The sequence below is a fragment of the Dermacentor silvarum genome, chromosome 10, assembly GCF_013339745.2.
Source record: "Dermacentor silvarum isolate Dsil-2018 chromosome 10, BIME_Dsil_1.4, whole genome shotgun sequence".
NCBI classification, from domain to species: Eukaryota; Metazoa; Arthropoda; class Arachnida; order Ixodida; family Ixodidae; genus Dermacentor; species Dermacentor silvarum.
Genome location: NC_051163.1, coordinates 141,621,290 through 141,643,215, shown reverse-complemented (window position 1 = coordinate 141,643,215; position 21,926 = coordinate 141,621,290). Strand labels below are relative to the sequence as shown.

Sequence of the window (21,926 nt, the reverse complement as noted above, 5' to 3'; positions counted from 1 at the left end):
CATAACATGCTTGAAGTGTGGTCCCGCCTACAGCACTGTAGTTGTAATTATTGGCACCCAGGGCCGTCATTTCGTCGCCGATGTTGTTGAGGAGATCTTCCGTCTGTATGCATGCCAGTTTTGCCATGCCTCTCCATATCACCCACGGACCTTGTTGAACACATGAACAGGAATGTGCTGTCCATCTATGTTCATTCAAAACATAAAAGTTGGGATGTAGTGCTACCTTACATCATATACACATAGTGGAATCTCGATGATACGAATCTCACGGGGTCACGAAAAATATTCGTATTAGCCGAAATTCGTATCATCGAAACGCAATTAAAACTAGCTAAATTATGGGGCATGAGAACATCGGATCGCGAAAATCGCGAGAAAAATTTATTTTTGAAAACCACGCATTTCGGTATCTGCAACGCCTAATCTACGCTGTATCAAAATGGTTTGGCTGAAAACGCGCTAAAAGTGGCCGAAAAAGATTTATTCGTCCTGTGTGCAGGGCGAGAAAACAGCTTTAAATCTCGCAAAATCAGACATATCTCGTATTTCCCGCCACCGAGCGCCGCTATCTTGGTATCGTTCGAAAGCTCAATGTTTCGCCACTCCGCTTCTGAATTCGTCCGTCGTCGCCATCTTGTAACAAACGCGCGAACTCAAAAGAAGCACGGGTCTGCGATAGGTAGTCACACGGGCCCTCCGATGAAAGCGCGCCTCCGATTGGCTGCCGTACTGAAAGGCGTCTCTCCATTGGTTGCTGCCGTGGCAGGGGCAAGATGACAACCGCAGTTGTCTGCTTCGTAAACCACGCTGGCATCTTCACTTGACACGCAGAATTCGGATTACTGGGAGCTCCCAGGTTAGTGATGGATCGTCGCTCGTTGGAGAAAAAATTTTGGACGAAGCACGCCTTCAGAATACGGAAGCACAAGCCTCCTATGGCAAGAAAAATACGGCGATTAGCGGGAGAAGCAGTGGAGCGCCCAACTGAACGTGCCGCGCTACCTTGCACCGTGGATTACGTGCCGCGCTATCTTGCACCGTGTGACTCCGGCAGCGAAACCGACCATCGCCCTGTGCCATTGGCACCGATAACGTAGTCGACAGAAGACGCGCCTACGGAGGCTCCCGCGCCTCGGCGTACGGCCGCGCAAATCAGCCGAGATTGTATCTCGGTAGACATAGCTCGCTGCGACTAGGCAAAATGGCGCAAACACAAAGAACGCGGCCCGAAGCACAGCAGCCACTCCGTCGGATGGGCGGCCGCCAAAAAGGAGGAAAAGCACGAAAGCAAGAAAAGCGCCACTGCTTCAAATTCTTTGCGCCCAGTCGCGGCCTCCGCGCTGTCCGGCGCCGCGTCCGCGCCTCCGCACCAAAAGAGAAAGGGAGAAAGCGCGTGACTCTCGGCCGTCGGTGGGGCGGCGTTTATTCGTATCAACCGACGCTGGTCGAAAATCGATTCGTAACAACCGTACTCTAGCATGTTGCAAAGTAATGGAGCTTGGCTGGGACCACAGAAAAATTCGTATCATCCGGAAATTCGTATTAGCCGGGATCGTATCATCGAGATTCCACTGTACAACACCACAAAGCTCATAATGAAACTTTTGCGCACACAACACGAAACCACAACGAAGAAGTACACAAGGACTAGCGCAGACTAACAACTGACCTTTATTCACTAAGAAAAAACATATATATGGTCGCGACACGCACCTCACAATCACTGCACATGAGCACAAGGGCATTTTGTAATCTATTACATAAAAATAAAACCTTTAACAAAAACATTGCGCTATCACATCTTATTCATCAGGTCAATTTCCTTGTCATTCAATGCTATTGAAGGATGACTGACACATGTGCTTTGTAGTCTAGATATATGCCAAGCTTCCACAATCTCTCTTGTTGTCTGATTAGGATGAACATACAAAATATCAGTTTGATTACACACAGGACTACAAATATTCATTGAACACCGTGCACAATGTAATGCCAAATGTGTCAGCTGCCTTCCTTTCAAATTCGCCAAGTGCTCTTTTAACCTAACGTTCACGCATCGCCCAGTCTGCCCTACGTAACACTTGCCACATTTAAACAGGATCTTATACACTACATTTCTTTTGCACTCAACAACCTGGTGATCAGAACGCTTGGAACATTCATTACTGACACTAATAGGCCTGTCTTTATACAATTTGTTTACAGCCGGACACACGCCCCCTACTTTGTTTTTTGCCGAGAAAACTATCTTGACACCATATTTAGCGGCCACCTTCTTAATTTTATGGGAAAAACCATGCATATAGGGGATTACCGATATTTTCTTAGCTTCCTGGCTTTTTTGCACCTCTTTCTCAACGAATTTCATTTTCTTCAATAGCCTTTCGCTTACAGTCAGAAGAATCGAGGTAGGGTAACCAGCCTTTTCCAGCCGAAACTTTTGCTCTAGGAAAGATTCATTTAACTTGTGCGTGCAGGTTTTTGTTAGAGCTGAATGAAAACATCCCATTGCGATCCCGTTTTTTATTATCCTTGAATGGGCGGAAGCATACTGTAACAAGGGCTTCTCTGTTCTCGGGGAGTACTTCCAACACACATGGTTTATTTCAAATATGAGCTTCACGTCTAGGAACTGTAATGTATCAGTGGGTTCTTCAAAAGTGAAATTTAGGCCTTTGCCTCTTTTTCTAAACGTATCCAACACATTTGAGGTGAACACAGCCCATTCCGTGTTTGAGCCCAAAATCAAATAATCATCCACATATCTGAATATTTTCAAAACTTTGCTATCCAATTCGGACATCACAATTCTATCTATGCTGCTCAAAAAAATTGTGCTAAGCACAGGGGCTACTTTGGATCCTATGCATACTCCATTTTTTTGACGGAACAATGTATCTTTGAACTGTACAACCGTGCTCTTCAGGTACATGCTAAGTGTTTCAAGAAACGATTCTAGCGACATACCACTACTGTTACGGAAAGAAACTTCATCATTGTCCCTTTCAATGCACTCTTTTACCGACTGTAGTAGGGCATCTTGCGGTAAAGAATAATACAAGTCTTGAATGTCAACACTGAATCCTTTGTAACTGCCTTCTTTAAGACCAGACACATAACTAACCACCTCCTCAGAATTTTTGACTACAAATGGGTCGTTAGTTGACAAGGACGCAAGTATTTTTTGGAGAAACCCCGATACATGAAACTGCCACGAATTGTGCTCCGACACTATTGCTCTGAACGGCACATCTTGCTTATGCGTCTTTGCCGCAAAGAACACTTCCAGTGTTTGGCCCGTTTCTTTTTTCAGGAGTGAAGCCAGCTTGTCTAATTCATATTTTTTCAACAATTCTACTGCTCTTTTCTTGAGTTCCTGCAGCTTCACTTTTACTTCCTCGAAGCATTTGTGCATAACATCCCAAGCCTTACCAGAATACAAGTTATCTGGTAACACGACAAGATAACCTTCTTTGTCCGATTTTACGACCCTTAAATCCTTTGAGTACAAATAGCGAGCAAGCGGCTCTACACTAGGGCGTGTTCTACATTTGCGTCTTGTACTCGCAACAACTTCTACACATTCTCTAATGCAAGAATCCTTTTCCTCATCACTCACATTCCTTGAAATGTCCCTTGCCAGAGCAAGCCTGTCCGGTAACTGTAATGACGGTTCCACGCAGAACTTGGGTCCTAACTTGAGGATATTCTTCTGTTCTTCGTCCACTTGTGTGTCTCCGAGAACGAGCAGCTTCCCTGGCTCAGCAGCATTCTTCTGTTTTTTAGGTAGAAACACCCACACCTGACGCCACAGCACTTCAGTTAGGTTCATAGCACTATCGTACCACACACGATACGATCTCCGGTTAGTCCTGGCATCCCCGCGCGCAGAACTTGCCGCACGAAGACAGTCCTTGAGGAAACGGCTTTGCCTCCAGCACTCAGACCTGAGGATCTTGCATACCCTCCGGCAATGGTCTACTGACATTGGTAGCCATCCCGTCGCAAACCGTAGCTCATTCGGCGACGTCCTATGCCTAATATGCCACTGATAACTGCTTACAGTTCCTAGACGTGAAGCTCATATTTGAAATAAACCATGTGTGTTGGAAGTACTCCCCGAGAACAGAGAAGCCCTTGTTACAGTATGCTTCCGCCCATTCAAGGATAATAAAAAACGGGATCGCAATGGGATGTTTTCATTCAGCTCTAACAAAAACCTGCACGCACAAGTTAAATGAATCTTTCCTAGAGCAAAAGTTTCGGCTGGAAAAGGCAAAGAAGTAGGAAAAGGCCCTACCTCGATTCTTCTGACTGTAAGCGAAAGGCTATTGAAGAAAATGAAATTCGTTGAGAAAGAGGTGCAAAAAAGCCAGGAAGCTAAGAAAATATCGGTAATCCCCTATATGCATGGTTTTTCCCATAAAATTAAGAAGGTGGCCGCTAAATATGGTGTCAAGATAGTTTTCTCGGCAAAAAACAAAGTAGGGGGCGTGTGTCCGGCTGTAAACAAATTGTATAAAGACAGGCCTATTAGTGTCAGTAATGAATGTTCCAAGCGTTCTGATCACCAGGTTGTTGAGTGCAAAAGAAATGTAGTGTATAAGATCCTGTTTAAATGTGGCAAGTGTTACGTAGGGCAGACTGGGCGATGCGTGAACGTTAGGTTAAAAGAGCACTTGGCGAATTTGAAAGGAAGGCAGCTGACACATTTGGCATTACATTGTGCACGGTGTTCAATGAATATGTGTAGTCCTGTGTGTAATCAAACTGATATTTTGTATGTTCATCCTAATCAGACAACAAGAGAGATTGTGGAAGCTTGGCATATATCTAGACTACAAAGCACATGTGTCAGTCCTCCTTCAATAGCATTGAATGACAAGGAAATTGACCTGATGAATAAGATGTGATAGCGCAATGTTTTTGTTAAAGGTTTTATTTTTATGTAATAGATTACAAAATGCCCTTGTGCTCATGTGCAGTGATTATGAGGTGCGTGTCGCGACCATATATATGTTTTTTCTTAGTGAATAAAGGTCAGTTGTTAGTCTGCGCTAGTCCTTGTGTACTTCTTCGTTGTGGTTTCGTGTTGTGTGTGCAAAAGTTTCATTATGATGCCAAACCAACTAGCCCGCCTATCCGTTTTAATGCACAAAGCTCAGGCCTTGTTGAACACATGAACAGGACTGTCACAAATGTGCTGTCCATCTATGCTGATTGAAAACACAAAAGCTGGGATGTAGTGCTACCTTACATCACACACGCATCAGCATCATCATCAGCCTATATTTTATGTCCACTGCAGGACGAAGGCCTCTCCCTGCGATCTCCAATTACCCCTGTCTTGCGCTAGCGTATTCCAACTTGCGCCTGCAAATTTCCTAACTTCAACATCCCATTTGGTTTTCTGCCGACCTTGACTGCGCTTCCCTTCTCTTGGTATCCATTCTGTAACCCTAATGGTCCACCGGTTATCCATCCTACGCATTACATGGCCTGCCTAGCTCCATTTCTTCCGCCTAATGTCTACTAGAATATCGGCTATCCCCGTTTGTTCTCTGATCCACACCGCTCTCTTCCTGTCTCTTAACGTTAGTCCTAAGATTTTTCGTTCCATCGCTCTTTGTGCGGTCCTTAACTTGTTCTCGAGCTTCTTTGTTAACCTCCAAGTTTCTGCCCCATATGTTAGCACCGGTAAAATGCAATTATTGTACACTTTTCTTTTCAACGACCGTGGTAAGCTCCCAGTCAGGATTTGGTAATGCCTGCCGTATGCACTCCAACCCAATTTTTTTTTCTTCTGTAAATTTCTTTCTCCTGATCGGGGTCCCCTGTGAGTAATTGACCTAGATAAACGTACTCCTTTACAGACTCTAGAGGCTGACTGGCGATCCTGAATTCTTGTTCCCTTGCCAGGCTATTGAACATTATCTTTGTCTTCTGCATATTCATCTTCAACCCAATTCTTACACTTTCTCTTATCTCCACACGGCTCTGACCTTTATGCACTGTGCATTCACCGCTCAGTTTCTGTTGAAGCGATAGACCCCACGTACCTTCGCCCGCTGCAGCGTATGGGCTTGCTGCCAGCGTTTTGACAGTCGTTGTGTGCAGTCATTCAGTGTGATCTATTCATGTTTGTTTGTGCGCGCTCTCACCACGCTTGTTCATTCACTTAGTAATAGTCGGGCCACATTTTCCAACGCACGCTACACATGTAATGCTGCCCGGATCGGCAGTGCAGCGCTACAGGTGTGTCCCTTCGCACGCGCTGCCCACGGGAAGCGCTTCTCATCAACACCACCGTTTCACAGGCGCCTTCTCGTGGTCATCGAGTCTCTCTTCATGTCGGTCTACTTACGGCGCAGCACACCTGCTTACTTAATCAGCTCATGTTTACTACAATTCATATTGCTACCAAAGCCGCTCACCTTACTTCGTATGACATTGCTGTGTTGCTATCGCATTCATTGCTTCGCCCTTAGGGCGAAACTGTGACATTTTCTACATCTGTGACAGTAGCAGGCATTTCTGTGTATACTGTCTGTGCATGAAATGTGTTTTTGGGACAACATATTGTTAGCCATAAATTTTGGAATAGACATTTTTCTCAATTTTTTCTCAGTTGCACGACTGTTGCTGGCTTCAAGTGATGGCGTTATAAAAGCTGAGGAACCCAAATTCGAGTGTGGATCTGACAAGAGTTCTGTAGAGCAGCAGCTTTACAGAAACTGTTGCACTTTATCCGCTTAAATGCGTTGGCGTCATTGTTCTCATTTTAGTAGAAGACGATACAAACAGTGCCTGTGGAGTGTCATTGGGAGTGACAAGTGTCCTTGCTGCTGCAGCCATTGACCTGCTGGAGCGCATGCTGGAACTGGATGCGGACAAGCGACCCACTGCCACTGAGGCTCTGGCACACCCGTACTTGGCCAGCCTGGCGGACCCGACAGATGAGCCATCAGCTGAGCCCTGCGATCAGTCCTTTGAGGATCGTGACCTCAGTGTGCACGAGTGGAAACGTGAGTGCTCTGCTCCCATCAGAGACAGACGTGGACAGGTTGCAGTGATAAGAGGTATTACTGTTTCACAAAAGCGCAGATACTGTGCCAAGGTCTGACAGTTAGGCACAATGATTCGGGCCTAGCTTGTTTTTTTTTTTTTTTTGCTATCTTGAAAGTATAAAAAGACTGCGAATTCCATTCTCTAACAATTGCACTGCCATTTTATGTGGTTTTGAAAGCAGACAAAAAAAGGAGGTACTTATAGTGCGGCGCCAGGTACAAGCTTTGTGGTGTGGTACGACACCTTTGACGGCTATGTACAGTACAATGTTGTATTTATCCAGACCTGCTAACTCTAGTCTTTAAAAACATGTGGCAGTCGAAGCCAAAACAATACAAAAATTTGCTGAAGTATACTAAAAAACTTTGATTAATCTAAATTGTGACTGCATGCAAAAAAAAAAAAAAAAAATTGCAGCTTTGTTTTGTGTGAATGCTGGCAATCTGTTGTATAGATTCATCTAGAATTATCTGTACCCCAGACAGAATATTCATCAAGTTTACTCATTAATAATTCATTTAGTGACAGACTGACATGTTTATGTAATAAAGGCATAATGAATAGGTCCGAATAATTAAGTGGTTTAAAATTTATCGCCGTAGCTCAGTGGCTATGGCATTTCGCAGCTGAGCTCGAGGTTTAATGCCGGCCCAGGTGGTTCCCACTGTGGCATGCCTCGCAATGAGATGGTGCTTTTAGCACATAAAGCCTCGAAATTTAATTTAATTTAGAATAGGGTGGCAGCTTCATTTTTATTCTTCTCAAATAAATTTTGCTCTAAACTGGACGAGAAATAACAACTTGTAAAACATTGTTGTTCTTTGACAATTGTAAGCAAGCTCTAAAAATTGTACACTTTACGATGAAAACAAAATTTAGCAGGTATAAGCGTCGTCAAGTTATTTCTGTTGTGAGCACACTGGTCACAACACAACAGGGCCTGGGTGCAAGGGAAATTTTATTGTTGTCTGCTAACCTCAAGATATACCGAAATTTTGCACTAGCACGGTCACTTTTACTTTATAAATGGAGGTTGGATATTTTTCGAGTACAGCATATTGTTTGGCCTTCACTTGCAAGATAATGTGCACGTTTATTTGTGCATTGCCTAATCTCGAAGGCATGGTCAGAGTTTCATTGTTTCTGGCTGATAGTCACATTTTCAGAAAGGCTTTGACAATTCTTTGGCAATGCATGATTCACAACTGCTTTCACTAAATGCAAGCGGTGCTTTAAGCAGAACAATGGTGACATGAACGTTCTGGGTGACACCATGTGCATTCACTGAGGATGCATTAGTGGCCACCACCAGGCTTGGTGAGTGCGAGATGGTAGAGCGCCCTCTCTCGTTAAGTGTGGGGAACACCAGCCCTTGAGGAAGTGGGCAGGTGTTCTGAGACTCGCTGTGAGAGACTGTGGTGGTGGTGGTTGTGGTGGTGACTCTCTCTCCTGCCTCTTCCTCCAGGGCTGGTGTACGAGGAGACCACTAGCTTTGTGCCGCCTGCTGCCAACTCTGATCTGTAACCCACCTGGAGGGTTCGTGGAAGCAAGCGCCCTCTGGAGGAGGGGCTCTCATTGTTTCTTCTACCCTCAGTGAAATAGAGGCCACTTTCTGTGCACGGCTTTCTTTCTTGCTGTCAGGCCCACAAGACCTGGCTGCTTCATGTTGCTCTGAAAGCTTGCTACCCACTTTTCTGCACTTGTGCACAAATGCCTCAGTCAATGCTTTGAAATTCTAAAGCATCACAATGGGCAGATTCAAAGTGCCTTTAGCAGCCGTCCATTTCGTGTTCTCAAACCTACCAAGGGTGTGCTGCTTGCTGGAATGCTTTTAATGCGCAACCTGCTACACGGCCTGTAATGTGAAAAACTGCAGCACCATTGGAAATGTATGTCAGCTCTAGCCTTTCTATTTCCTACATGACTTCAGGACCCACTGTGGCTTGTTCGCCATATATTATTGGTCTGTTTAAGCAATTCACAATTGACACAAACCACCACACTGCACCACACGCACACAAGACAAACTTTTGTTTAATTAAATTTGTTACTCTTGTTCAGTGGGGCAATTTGCAGGAGCTGGGGTCATATTTCCTACAGATCACTTTCGGGAATAAAACTTTCAGTTGGCTATGATTCGTTAAGCCAGTGACCAGACACCTGTCGCTCCAGTGAGACAATGCAGAAAAGTGGAAGCGTCCCAAAAAGTCATTGCTGTAAAACATGTGTCTTGGTCATTCCATTATCTACAAGTATTCTCACGGTGTTACGTCGAATTTATTTCCTTAACAAATTGCCACCTTTGTGTGTGTTTTTATATAAGTACTGTTTGAATAGGGTGCTCAGCTTAGAAAGTGGGCATTACATGTGATTCTGAGTAAAAAGTATCTTGCATGCCTATGATTTTAAATATATTGCTCCACAATGTAAAACACTTCTTTTTGGTATATCAAGATAATTCAATAAAACTTTGTGTTTTTCTTGTTTCTAGACACTGAAGAAAAAATGAAATAAGAAAGGCCTTGCCGCTAGGTTTAGGGCAATGAGGGCAACTCCCATGCATTGGTCACAAAGCAAGCTTTGCAGTTGGAGCATTGTGGTCAGGGAACACTGAGCTCAATCTTTTGTTTCCGAGAAATCCGTGCGGCATTATCCTTTTTATCTTTGTGCGACTTAAACATGGCTATAACAGTGCAGCCAAAGTCACATCCACTACTACTTCATAATCATTGTCTGCCCTCATGTCGCCCTCCAAAACGGCAGGCTGGTGCAAAATACCCCCAGTGCACTACTGAAGGGACGCAAAAGATTTTCTGTCACATGGTCGTAAATGAGAGGCATGCTTTCGCTAATGTATCTCAATGCTAACCCACCATCGCTGATGTTTTGTGAACAGAAGTAGCAGTGCAGCAGTCTTTATCACCGTTTAAAGACCATGCCGGCAGAGCATGGCAATCCTCTGATTTCGTGTGATCCTTATCGCTGATGTAAGCATTTCTCTAAGCTGGTGGCCAGCAATGAGTGGTGGCACATTCAGAAAATACCATTACGCAGAGTCATCACAGAGAGCAGAGGTCGTATTTTATAACAATCAGCTTCATTTACCATTCTCCTTGTTACGCTGAGTGGCTGATCTTAGTGGCAATGATGGAATGAGCCAGTAAGCAAAAAGAATCGTAAAACCAAATTTATAACACGTAGTCCCATGATTTGACAAATCTCTCTTGACTGTGCATGTGCAGCATGAACTTGTGATCTGCAAGTCACGTCTGTTTCAATGCAGTACACAACCAGGGGCGACACGTTCCCAAAAGATCATTTTCGTGTGAGATTGGTGTGCCACAGTGACACGGTGTGCCGCTGCAAAGTTCCCACACTTGCCATTCTATGTTTCCATGTCGTCTGGCCAGTTTGAGATGGCAGGCAAAAGGTAATAAATTATCAAAGAAAGGCAGAGTATGTGTGACATTTGTTCTTGCCAAGGTTTATGAGTGGTGGAGCTGGCTGACACTCCCAGGGTTCGTTCTAGTAGTAAAACATACATGTACCCCATAAAGTAGTTGGGAAGACGGTGCCACAGTAGCTCAATGGTAAGAGCGTCGCACGCATCATGCGAAGACGTGGGATCGTACCCCACCTGCGCTTAGTTGATTTTCATCCACTTTAATTTTCATCAATTTATCATTTCTTTAATTCACCTAGGAAGTACAATTTCCCCTATGTTGCCCTTGGTGTCTGTCTGTTGGCTTCTTATGATTTATTCTTGCAAACATTCCAACTCTCTGCAATTCGACTTTCAGTCGAATTGCAGTCGAACAAATCACGGTTCAGCTTAGTACTGCAATGATGTGATAGAATGCACAGGACTTTAGAGAAACATGGAACGTAGTAGCTGATGTAAAGCGCTTAAATAGATGAGAACAATCAAGGAGGAATGACGGCTGCATTTCGGTGGGTGTGAAATGCGAAAACGCCCATGTACTTAGGTTTGGGTGCACACCCTAGGTAGTGCAGATTATTCCAGAGTCCCCCACTATGGCGTGCCTCATAATCAGATCGAGGTTTTGGCACGTAAAAACCCACAATTATTTTTTTTTTAACAATGAAGGAGGCCACAGCACGAGCGCTAACTTTCCACATATGGTTTAGTTAAAACGCGTTAGCGACACACGTGCCGCATCAAGGTTCCATTTTCGCTATTCACAAATGCAAACCTTCAAAAAAAAAAAAAAAATCCGCACTAGCCAAGCACCACACATTAACAAATAATAATTTGGGCTAGTTGGTATTTCATATGACCAGCGCAGAGAGAGGCAACAAGGACTAATTCCAACTGGCGTTTATTACAAAGAAGCATGAATATATAACCTCGGCACGTGATCACAACCACATATGTTTGTGCAAGTTATCGAGTCGACTACAAACCTCCATGAAAAACCAATAAGGCCCCATGTGCAGATGGCTCTAAATAAGCAAATTATTTATCTGTCAATACTATGGAACATTTACTGATACAGTTGCCTCTTGCATGCTGCTTGAATGATAATTATTGTATTGTAGTGTGGGTTTCTAGTTAGTATTGCTGTCTTGTCAAAAATGACAAAACATCTGCATTCAGAGCAATGTATTCCAAGAGGACACTATCTCCCTTTTTGCACTTTCTGGCTTTGCTCCAGCAATCTTACATTTAGTCATTGGCCCCTGTGTTCAACCACTTCTCATCAAAGGTATCGGTAGTAGAAAGTTTCAAGTCCTTTTTCATGACATAGGTGGGATGGGGAGGCGGTGAGCGAGTGCACTCTATTGTTAACGTGACTAGCCGACGACTGCAAATTTGGGACATTCCGAGACTGCATGCAACGAGACCAAATCGTCAGTGACATTAATGACGTACTGATGTAAACACTTGCAGTTATAAGAAACAGCTGATTGAAACTTGGAAATCGCAACGAGTACGGTTTCCTGTGTGTGGAGTGCGTGACCTGTGTGGTCAGTGTACCTACACCCCTCACAGCGGCTACTGTGTCCTCACTACCGCGGGCCCGGTCACCACAAGTGCAAGACATTGCATTGGCGTCTTGGAGCAACAGCGTTCTTGGCATAGTGCCGAGCACGCAATCACTGTGAAAACGCTGCCGCATGTCGACACGTCTGGTGGTAGTCACGCGAAATATTGCTACAATGAAACCATATCTTTCGAAAGTTATTGTGAAATCGAGGGTTCGACGGAAGCCCGTCTGGTCGGGATGAAACATGAAGCAACAAAACGACAGACACCGACCAAAATAAAACCTAAAAAATAATAAAAACTGAGTAAAAGACGTTTCGGCTTCGCTACGGAAGCCTTGTTCACAATGAGGTGAAGGAAAATTCGTTGCAGCTTATGTACTCTTGAGCACGTGACGCAAACAGCGTGTGTACGACTGGGGGAGGGTTCCCTCACTTCGATTGAGTGTGTGACGTGTTTGTTGTATCTCCAACGACTCTAGATAGAGACGTGATTTCAAGTTTCTTTCTTTCTTGGCCGATAATTCTTTACTTTTCCCAGTCAATCTTGTGGCCTGTTGAATCCGTATGTTCGGCAAGGGCATTCGAAACTATTCGTTTCTTCTCGACATCGTTCTGATGCTGCCGCAGTCTCTGTTTGAAGTTGCCCGATTCACCGATGTACGCGTAGTCGCAATCTGCGCAGGGTGTCTTGTAGACCACGCCAGGAAACGATTCTCTCGGAAGCTTGTCCTCACCGCCCACGAGTGCGTGCCTCAGCTTACACACAGGCACGTGTGCAACCTCAATGTCATTAGTGCGCAGCACACGAGACAAGGCCTCGCTTATCCCAGGAACGTAGGGTATGGCAGCACGTTTTCTTGGTCGGGGATTAGCCGGTCGGACGGAATCAGATAGGCAGTTTTCCACAGCATTCAAAAACGAAGTGGGATAGCCGCTTGCCGAGAGATCGCCACGCACGTGGTCCAAGTCTGTGGTACGGCCTTCTGCATTGGTGCAAATGCGGTTCGCACGGTTGAACAGGGAGGCAACAACCGACCTTTTGTGAGCGTCCGGATGAACGGAATGAAAGTTTAGGTAGCGGCCAGTGTGAGTTTCCTTTCGGTATACGCTAAACGAAAGCGCTCCATCGCATCTGCTGACAAGCACGTCCAAAAATGGGAGACTATTGTCGACCTCCGTTTCTACTGTGAATTGGATGGCCTTTTCCTGACTGTTTAGGTGCGCAGTGAACGAAGTCAAAGCGCTGCGCCGAATCAGCCAGAAACAGTTGTCCACATAGCGCAGAAAAACTCTTGGCCTGGGACTGTGAGAAGGTTTAAGAGAAACGAGAAAGAGCAGAGGCGGCCCTAACGCTGCAAAATTGTTGGCTTATCTCGCTTCAGAGATAGTGTACACGAACAATTCTTGCTGTATGCTATCTCTTCAATACAAACTTCGCGCATGATGTACCTTAAGTTTCGCCGTGAGCGAAGCTTGTTTCAAATTCAGACATTTGAAAGACAAGCCATTCCAGCCAATAGGTAAACAAACATAAAAATGAGGTAAACAAATATATTTTGTTTACATTGAAATGAACAGATAGCTAGTATACTGGCCTAGCCATTTACTCATTTGTTTTACATTGAAATGAACAGATAGATAGTATACTGGCCTAGCCATTTACTCATTTTTTAATTGTTATGTAAAAGTTATTGCTGCAATAGTCTTGTTTTAATAATCCGTGAATCCTCTCTGAAATTACCAACATGTAACTTCTTATGATATCATAGTTATTGCTTAACGTGTGATTTTTTTACGTAAACTAACAAGCATTCATGGCGCGTTACAATGTTGTGCTTGCATTATATTCAGTGGAAAATCGTCTTGAAAGTTACCGCCTTTGATACACTACAAATATCGCTGTTGATTCTACATATCCCTAAAATAGTTACCTTCAATAACAGTAAAACATGAAAAGTTTATGTTCTGGTGATTAGTTGCCTCTTTCATTACGTAACTACAAGTACGTTATTGATCAGTAGGTATATTTGCTGTGTACAAACCAGCGAGCATACGCAATAAATATTCCTGAAAGGGCCCCTAAACCACCCAGAGGTCGAAATTTAGTTCTGGCGTTGCACTTGTGCACGAGTCTACAACGTACACGTAGCCGTGAAAATTTTTCAAAATGGTGCCGTAATAGCGGAGTTACGCGCGTTTGATGATGGAAAAACGGCCCTCCCTCGTTTCGCTCTTTCCTTCGCTACTCTCCTCGTCGGCTGGTCTCCCCTCCTCGCCGAGTGTTGCTCGAAATGTCACGTGACAAACGTCATCGCCAACGCGCTTCTCAAAACACTGCCTACTTCCGGTTAAGGCACGTCCACTCTAGCCATCGAGGTAAAAAATACTAGGAGGGAGCGTCACGTGATTCCGCTAGCCTCGGCAAGCCAACCTCCTCTGAAGCCACCCCTCCCTCACTCAGGGGCCCCGTGCGCAGTGCCTTTTGGGGCGGAAAAGGCCCACAAGGTTGCCGGAACATTCGTGATTGTTTGGTACGTGGTAACTTTTAGTGGCGCCTGCCATCACTGGCTTGGGGGCCCGTATGCGGGTGGTGGTTTTCTGCTACTGCGCGCGTCGTTCTTCGCTTCAAATGCGATGCCTTGAAATGTGGAGCAAGACTGGGGCGTCTGACTCATGAAGACAGAAAATTTTCAAGGCATCACTTGCGCTTACCACCGCGGTTAGTGGAGTTGCCAGCGCTCTAGGCTCGAAACCCGTCCAGACGCCTGAGTGTGGTCTATTTTTCCTACGTACTCAAGTTTCGTCAAATCAGCCGTTGTGCACCTTAAGCTGTGGTGCGTATTGTCTTGCTAATTTTTCGTCCCGCTGTCTTGCACCTAGAAAGAAACGAGATGTTTTGAGGGACACATTTTTTTTTTTGTCGCATTTTCGCTTAATAAAAGGCTGGTGTGCGTGTTTTTTTTTTGAGAGAAATGATTTTTGTCACGCTGTCTTGCACCTAGGAAGAAACGAGATGTTTTGAAGGACACTTTTTTGTCGCATTTTCGCTTAATAAAAGGCTCTGGTGGGCGTGTTTCATTTTGAGAGAAATAAATAGCATTAGCCTGCATTCTAAACGCTGAAGTGATCGCCGTTTATTCAGATTTACGTGTACTATTTTGCAAGATTTTGTGGTGCGACGACGCTGTTGAGACGCGCCTCGGGGATCCATTTTCGTTATATAATAAAGCAAATGGACGGGATTTGTGCATTATCTAGAGTTTATTCAGCTGTTTCCGAATGCGAGTATAGCCCCACAGCATAATTATGTCCTCGAATCAAACACTGCTAGGGGGACCCTTCTTCCTCTGCTAGTGTGAAACGGCATGAAAACTGAATACATACCGGCAAGGGAAAATGGCAGCATTCATTTGCACTTGTAGATTCATTGTGTTGCTGGTGCACTTGTACTATCGAAAGCACATTTTTATGACAACAGTAATTGTTTCATTCTTTATTCAATGTTTATTGCACCTATAGAAGCCAGAAGATTTTACACAAATACAGAAGGAAGCCACATTTATAATTTAAATGAAGTACATTGCAAAGATAATACACAAAAGAAAATTATAAACAGCAAGTAGGAATACTTATTGTGCCACTGCTCTTCGGTATCAGTATTAGCATACTTGTATGCCACAGGGCATTTGTATAATAATGTTATACAAAGTAAACTATATCACATGTAGTATTGATACTTTGATGTAATAGTTCAGTGGAAATCCGCTAGGTGGAGATAAGTAATTAAAGGGAAACTGAGACTTCCACCCAAATGTAGCAATTTGCTACAATGGAAACCCAACCAGGTTCCTCGAAAGAAAGCCTCGCAGTTGAAGAAAAATCCGTCCTGGTCTCGAACCCGGGACCACCGCCTTTCCGGGGCAGCCGCTCTACCATCTGAGCTAACCAGGCGGCTAGCAGATGGCAGGGCGAAGTCGAATTTGTCGACAACTCGAACCAAAGGCAAGTGTTTGATGTAATAGTTCAGCGGAAATCCGCTAGGTGGAGATAAGTAATTAAAGGGAAACTGAGACTTCCACCCAAATGTAGCAATTTGCTACAATGGAAACCCAACCGGGTTCCTCGAAAGAAAGCCTCGCAGTTGAAGAAAAATTCGTCCTGGTCCGGGACTCGAACCCAGGACCGGTGGTGGCGTGGAGTAGAGGTAGAACACCCGACTTCAAATCTGAAGGTCGTAAGTTCGAATCCTGCTCCATTCCACTACATTTTCAGGCATGGAGTGGTGCCTGACACGGGCAAAGAAAAAAAAAATACATATTGCCGAGAGCTAGTGGGGCTATACTAGTTCAGGTGCAACCAAACTAGGCAGGCCCACTAAGCTTCATCAAAGTCACTCCCTCACCAGAACAGGAATTGGCCTCCCTGGTGCAGTATTCGGCCACTACCTCCCTCATGCCTATGTTTTATCACATACCTACAAAAAAGTTAGCACCGTCGAAGCTGAGCCATCACACCACAAAATTAGGACGCGACGGCTCGATTACGTAGTGAACCTCAAATGAATGAATATTTCACGGTATTTAAAACACTCATTGAGTGGTATACACCAAATGTTTGTGGTTACAGTGAATCTGGCATCATAAAAGGCTATTGTAAAGCAAGTGAACAGAGTGAGCACATTAAATTGTTTAAATAGTAACACCAACGGTATTCCAGGTGGCAGTGGCAAATTTCCACAAAGGTCAGGTAAAAGACATACAGGATAAACATTAAAAAAAAAACATTGTCACCCTCAAGCGTATACCTAGCTCACACATAATCCATTGAGAGCATTCACAGCATGTCCATGTCATCACACAGTTTGCTCTAGTGAAAAGTAGGCCAGCTAACCTACCGTCATTGTCCACACTTTTTAGCTTGGGCTGAACAGAACAATTGTTTAAGCATAATTTGCATGCAGGCGATTCAAGCTACAGCATTCAGCAAGGCAACAAACATGTACTTGCAGAATTTACAATAAGGTATCACATTTTCCCTCTATAAAAGTTTCACATCTGCATACAACGCTCTTGAACAATATATGCACTTTACAAAGTCACTCAAAAAACAAATAAATGCCTTAACATAAAACCTGGTGGGACAGCTGAAGTTGATGGATAAAGGAATTAATTGTGTGGGCCATCATGAACATAATTCACCCACGAGAAAACTTGTGTAGCAATTCTTCCAGTACTGCGAGCCGCAGGCACCGAAGCTCAGACACCCTGCCTGGGTCAGCAGAGTAACCATGATCCTGTAAAATTGCTTCTGTGAGTGGTTCACTGGCTGCAGGGCTTCTCTGAGGGGCAGTGAGGTTAATTACATCGATGGAGTATGGTTTTTTCAGAGGAGCGTACAAACATAATGTCGATGTGTTTCAATAGAAAGCAATTTCTGCCATCAATGTCCTTGACCTCATTACGAACTATCAGACGCTTCAATGCTGCTGCAAACTGCTTTGCTCTTGGGTTGTCATTGCAGCCCCCAAATGATTTTATTGCAGCAAAAAAGTAACTCAAGGTGGTCCTGACTGAGCTTGGAAGTCGGAAGATATGCCAATAGTCTATTTTCTGTAACCAAGTGGTTGTATAGACGGTTGTCTAAGCACACCACAAAGCGGATGAAGCCTGTCTTTTGGTTGGTGCCTGTCATTAGTTTACCAGCTGCAGACTCCCTAAGCGAGCAAAAGTAGGCCATAAGTTCTTTGACATACGCAGTGACAGGATCCACATTTTCAGGACACAGCGGTCCTTTCTATTCTTCTTGCCTTTGATGTCTTGAATTTAATATGTCAAATGCGTTGTTGACACGTCTGATAAGCTCTTCTGTTGGCAAGGAATTTGAAAATTTTTAATTTTTTTGAGCTCTGCAGTCACTAAGAGCATCTGCTACCGATTGACTAAACGTTTGAGCCAACAATGAGACTTTCATGGGCTGGCTTTTCCAGGTAATATGTGCTTGTCTAAGTTTGTTTGCCAAATGTAGGCCCTCTGTGTACTGGATTTCATGCAGCTCATCAATGTGTTTCAACAATATGAACTGTTTGTTTGTATCATAATAGCCTTTTTATCAAACAGGGTGTGCCGCAGTAGCTTCAACATGTGACAGGGATCCAACATGGCAAAGAAAAGCTTTTTTTTGTCACTGGATGTGGAAAAGAAGCATCCAGCTCAGTCAGGTCCATCTTGCAGCCAAGGCTGTGCAGCAATGACAAATTCGCTGCAGCGCCATCGCAGGTCAAACTCGCCATGTGTGCACCTTTTTCGTGAGTGAAGCTAGCAGCTTGCAGCACCAAATTGCGCCTCTGCTCACTACCAAGGCCATGCACTAGAAAGTAGCCAATCGGCAGCTTCCATCTGCCATTGATTGCAACAAGCATTAAAACAAATGCATCTTAGGCAACTGGAAAGCTGTCATAATTGACATCAATGCCCATGTCAACATATCCATGGAAGCTTTTCCCATCCCACACTACTTTGAATGGCCATCTCATCCACAACCAGATTGCATAATGTGGAGAGCCGTGCTTTACCTTGATAGCCAATGCAGTCATTGCCTCTTTTGAAAAGCCAGCAGCCCTATGAATGGATTGATATCATTTACACAGTGTCTTTGGATGCGGGAGGCATGTGCTGAAAACAGCTCGTACATATCTGTATACTCTAGGGGAATAAAAATGCAAAGTCGGTGCAAATGGCCTGAGCTCTGGCGAGTAAGCGGGTGACATTGCTGGCACCAGACTTATGTGGCAGTTGACGCATGAGCAAGTCTTTTTTTGCCCCACCAAGACTCTGCAATATGGCGACATCCTCATTTCCTAGAATGTGATTGTCAGATAAATCGTCTATGACATTTTCAAGATGAGCAACCTTTTGAAAAAGCTGTTGATGGGATTGCCGTAGATTCTTCATCTTCTTCTTGGTCGCAGTTTGTAATTGTGTAACGCCATACTTCATGCCTCAGAAAGGCCTTTTCAGGTGCGTCTTCTGCTGGCTGTGGCTGCAAAATATCACGCGCTGTAACAGGTGCATGAGCGACCAACATGACACAAATCACGTACGCAGAACAAATTAATTGTTGTGGCATACACTCTTGTGCAAGCTATGAAGAATATAATGCTTAATTTTAGTTCATTACATTGCTCACGACGGTTTCAGTTTACACTTTTGTGAACTTAAAAACTATGGGGGCATAAAACTGCCATCCACACGAGCTTGCTAGTGCCACTTAATTTTGTTTGTTTATTTATTTGCTAAATACTGCAGGCCCATCTGGGCCCAGGCAGGAAAGGTAGAAATACCAAACAACTAACACAGAAGAGGCCAATGTAACATAGTTCAATGAGAGATGTTTTAAAGAAGCCTTTTAGTTTGAGTGGGCAAAATATACTGAGCTCATATATCACGGCTCATTGTGACCGATCGAACATATAAAGAGCATAGAAAATTGTGAAAAAACCTGTTGGTCTTCTAGTTATTGTGTCATTTGAATGAAAAGAAAAATTGAAAAAGGATTATTGGCCGATAATTGGTGTTTAATGCAAACCCTGAGGAAACTTGTACCGCTGCGAACGAATATGAATGTTTCAGTATTTAATTGGATGGTTGCCATGATCGTAAATGTTAGTGTCCAAGTGCAGTTCACTGAGTGACATTTATTATGCATGAGCTATTAAACAGTTGCCAAGAAAATATATGCCACTTCACTTGCAGCTACCTAAGGAATAAGTATTTAAAAATTGTAGTGGTCAAGTATTATCCTCACCATAGTATGCCTTGCTGTTCGAGGTGTCGCTGGGTTGTGTGTAGGCAGTGCTGCAGAAGCTTCACCCTTGAGCGTCCTGGAGGGCCTGGACTGGGAGACTGGATAAAATACACCAAGTGCAATCAGGAGGGACCGCTTACTGCAACATAACTTGAAATTGCTGACCGTGCAAACGAAACACCAGATGCACAGTTGAAGCTAAAACCCGGGACTAATAGCGACACATTGGCTTCATTTAAAATTTAAGCACAATAATGACCAGCAAGCAGGATATTGTTAGGGAGATCAGTGGCTGTGGCTATATACTGTATTTTTTATCTACTGTCCCAAAAAATGTTGATAAAGCTTACCAGCACAGTTGGCATGTTATAAATTTTATTACTGTTGTAAATGTTGGAGCCTAGCAAGGGTGTTAATTATGTGTGTAATGAGAGGACATGGCTGAATTATAATTCAGAGAAGGAGTGTGTTTTCCTTATTCCAACTTTACTGAAAAAAAAAGTGGTTTTTCATCTGACATAACACTGCTTTGCTGCAGTTTGTTTTATTTTCCTTATCTTGTACTTATCCTAGATTGACTAAAATGAGATTATGATGTAGCATATATGGCTTTCATTCATTAGCACTTGCTTTTCCCAGTGTTAACAATGAAATTTGAACGCAGTATGCTTGTCACCTGTGTCAAAAAAGGGCTGTAATGTAGCCAATGATTGGTTGAACAGTTCTATCTTTCTCTTCATTCTGAGCTTTACTAATAGATCTTTTCAATCTGTCGAAAACATCTTACAAAAAGCTGTATGACAGTCTCATATGCATTTTTGAAACTTAAATAATTACTTTAAAGGTGAAATCCAAAATATATATTAAAGGGAAACACCAGATTTTTGCAAAGCAGATCAGAACATGAATGAACCAAGGCACACATGTGAGAAAATGTCTTAAGCAAGCTCTGTGATCATTACGACAATCAAACATGCCAGGACATGTTGGATTTCGGAAGGCTCATCAGCGATGTCTGAATCAGTCAAGGACGCGCTAGCAGATGTAGCAGTATACCCTCTGCTAGCACATCAATCAGACAAGCCCTCAGAGATGTCCATATCTATTGTGGCTTCAGAGAGACCTGCCTGAATATAAGAAAAGCATATTTCACTTCAGGAATATGCTTTTTGTAGGGGACATCTACCACAGTCATGAAAAAGGTATGATCAAACTGGAAACATGCATTATGGCTGCATACAGCTGTGCATCAACTTACTGGCTCAACTTGATGCTGTTATGTTCCCGTGGATGTAGCTGCTTCACTTTAAGGTTGGCTCATTGCTGTGGCATCGTCCTTTGCAAGCGTCTGCAGTTAAAGAATAACCCACCAGATATTTTTAAGGTCCAACAATAACATTTGCTGTGGAATGCATTTACACAACCTTTGCAGAGTCATGCAAAAGACCTCGCATGATCTGTGCATGCTTTCCCTACACACCGCATCCCCTTGTGTAGAAAACTATCTTTGATCTAAGTGTGCGTGTAAAATACACATACAGCTAATTGAATCTCGGGGGAAATGGAGCTGTAGTAACTTTGCAGTGCATGTTTCACACAAAAATATCAAAGATATAGCTGTAACACATACATAATGTAATGTAATGCCCCCTCTGTAATGCCTCCAGGCCTTCAGGGTGCTACTAATAAATGAATGAAAATGATGTTCACTCCTGTAATTTAAAGTAAAACTGTGTTATTTCATCTCAACTGTCATTTACCTGTTGTTTAAAATATGTCAACCGACATATCTTCTGAAAAAAAAAAAGAAATGATATTTAGCCTCAACATGGGGAGTGATTGAACTTTGCAACATGATGTTTGAACTTTGCACTCACAAGCCGAGTTACTACGAGCAGAATATTCTCTACAAAATTATTGTTCTTGGCAACTATTGCAAAACTTGGTATGTTATGTGAAGACTAATCGTTCATGGTTTCTTCAATTAATTAGTTTTATTGCAATTTTGATTGTTTTCAGCCACAAGAAATACATATAAAATT

The 21,926-nt window shown here is 43.6% G+C and overlaps 1 protein-coding gene across 10 annotated transcripts in view; it reads left to right on the top strand.

Annotated features, from left to right (window-relative positions):
• Positions 1-21,926, top strand: part of LOC119431015 (mitogen-activated protein kinase 14A-like) — a 398,975-nt gene that overhangs the window by 321,339 nt on the left and 55,710 nt on the right. For 6 of the 10 annotated variants that reach the window (XM_049656879.1, XM_049656873.1, XM_049656872.1 and 3 more), the window contains one exon: positions 6,855-7,028. In XM_049656879.1, coding sequence (XP_049512836.1) covers positions 6,855-7,028 — 174 coding nt within the window. Of the gene's footprint in view, positions 1-6,854; positions 7,029-8,536; positions 8,689-21,926 lie in introns of those variants that run through there. The other 4 variants (XM_037698484.2, XM_049656877.1, XM_037698486.2 and 1 more) reach the window with 1 other exon arrangement.